Here is a 975-nt window from a genome sequence, read left to right on the forward strand (position 1 = left end):
GGCCTTCCAGAAGCTGGCCTGGTGGCTGGGAGGGCAGTTCACTGGCCGCACAGCCAGGGCTCAAAGCAAGCACACTTTGCGGTGGGGGATGGTCACTGTCCATCAGGCTGACAGTCCATCACCGGCCTGTGGAGCAGGGAACTCCACCCTCACCTCTGTGGCAGAAGGTCAGCCGCCTCTCCTCGGCACTCTCCAGGTTGGCCACCCACAGGTCATTATTGTTGATGAAGGAGAAGAAGGCAGGGTCAGCAGGGCAGATTTTGGGATCCATCCGAGGCCCTGAACACTGGGTCTTGATTTCCAGAGGCTTCATGGGGGACACCTGAGGACACAGGTGTCAAGCTTGGGTGGGACCCTCCCCACCCCTGCACTGGGCAACCCAGTTGGTCACTAGGACTCACAAAGAAGCTGTCCTTGTTCCCCCAACAAAGTGAGCAGGGCACCCAGGCGATGCCCCAGGTACGCCGCAAAACCATCCTTACCTGTCATGGCAGCCCAGCACTCACCATGAAGCCGTTTTTGCCCCCGTCACGGCAGTGGAAGAGGCTGTTGCTGGCTTGGAAAAGGAAGAGGCCACTCTCGCTGTGGAAGTCATAGGAGGTGATGCCAAAGACCCCAAGACGCTTCCGCTCCCGCAGGAGCTCCTCCTCCCTCGAGTAGACACCATGGTGGGGCGTGGCCTGGGGAAGCACATGGGGCATGTCGGGGGGCAGCTGCAGCTAGCACTCTGGGGGTGACAGGCTCCCTGTTCACCTCTCCAGGAACTCCACCTTCTGTCAAGTGCTCCCCAGGAAGTTTCTGATGAGCAGAGCCACCCTAGGGACCCACGGGTAGCACAAAAGTTAAGTGCTCAGCTGCCAACAGAAACATCAGCGGTTCAAGCTCACCCAGTGGCTCCATGGGAGAAAGGCCTGATGGTCTGCTCTTGTGAAAATAAGAAACCCACTGCTGTCGAGTCAATTCAGACTTACAGGG

General features: G+C 58.7%; 1 protein-coding gene across 1 annotated transcript in view; it reads right to left on the bottom strand.

The window, feature by feature from the left end:
• Positions 1-975, bottom strand: part of DPP9 (dipeptidyl peptidase 9) — a 56,814-nt gene that overhangs the window by 28,872 nt on the left and 26,967 nt on the right. The window contains exons 6-7 of the mRNA XM_007951057.1: positions 507-680; positions 154-322 (exon numbers count right to left, since the gene is read on the bottom strand). Of these exons, the coding sequence (XP_007949248.1) occupies positions 154-322; positions 507-680 (343 nt within the window). The remainder of the gene's footprint in view (positions 1-153; positions 323-506; positions 681-975) is intronic.

The sequence above is a fragment of the Orycteropus afer genome, unplaced genomic scaffold, assembly GCF_000298275.1.
Source record: "Orycteropus afer afer isolate SDZICR_OR568_19922 unplaced genomic scaffold, OryAfe1.0 scaffold00291, whole genome shotgun sequence".
Taxonomy (NCBI): domain Eukaryota; kingdom Metazoa; phylum Chordata; class Mammalia; order Tubulidentata; family Orycteropodidae; genus Orycteropus; species Orycteropus afer.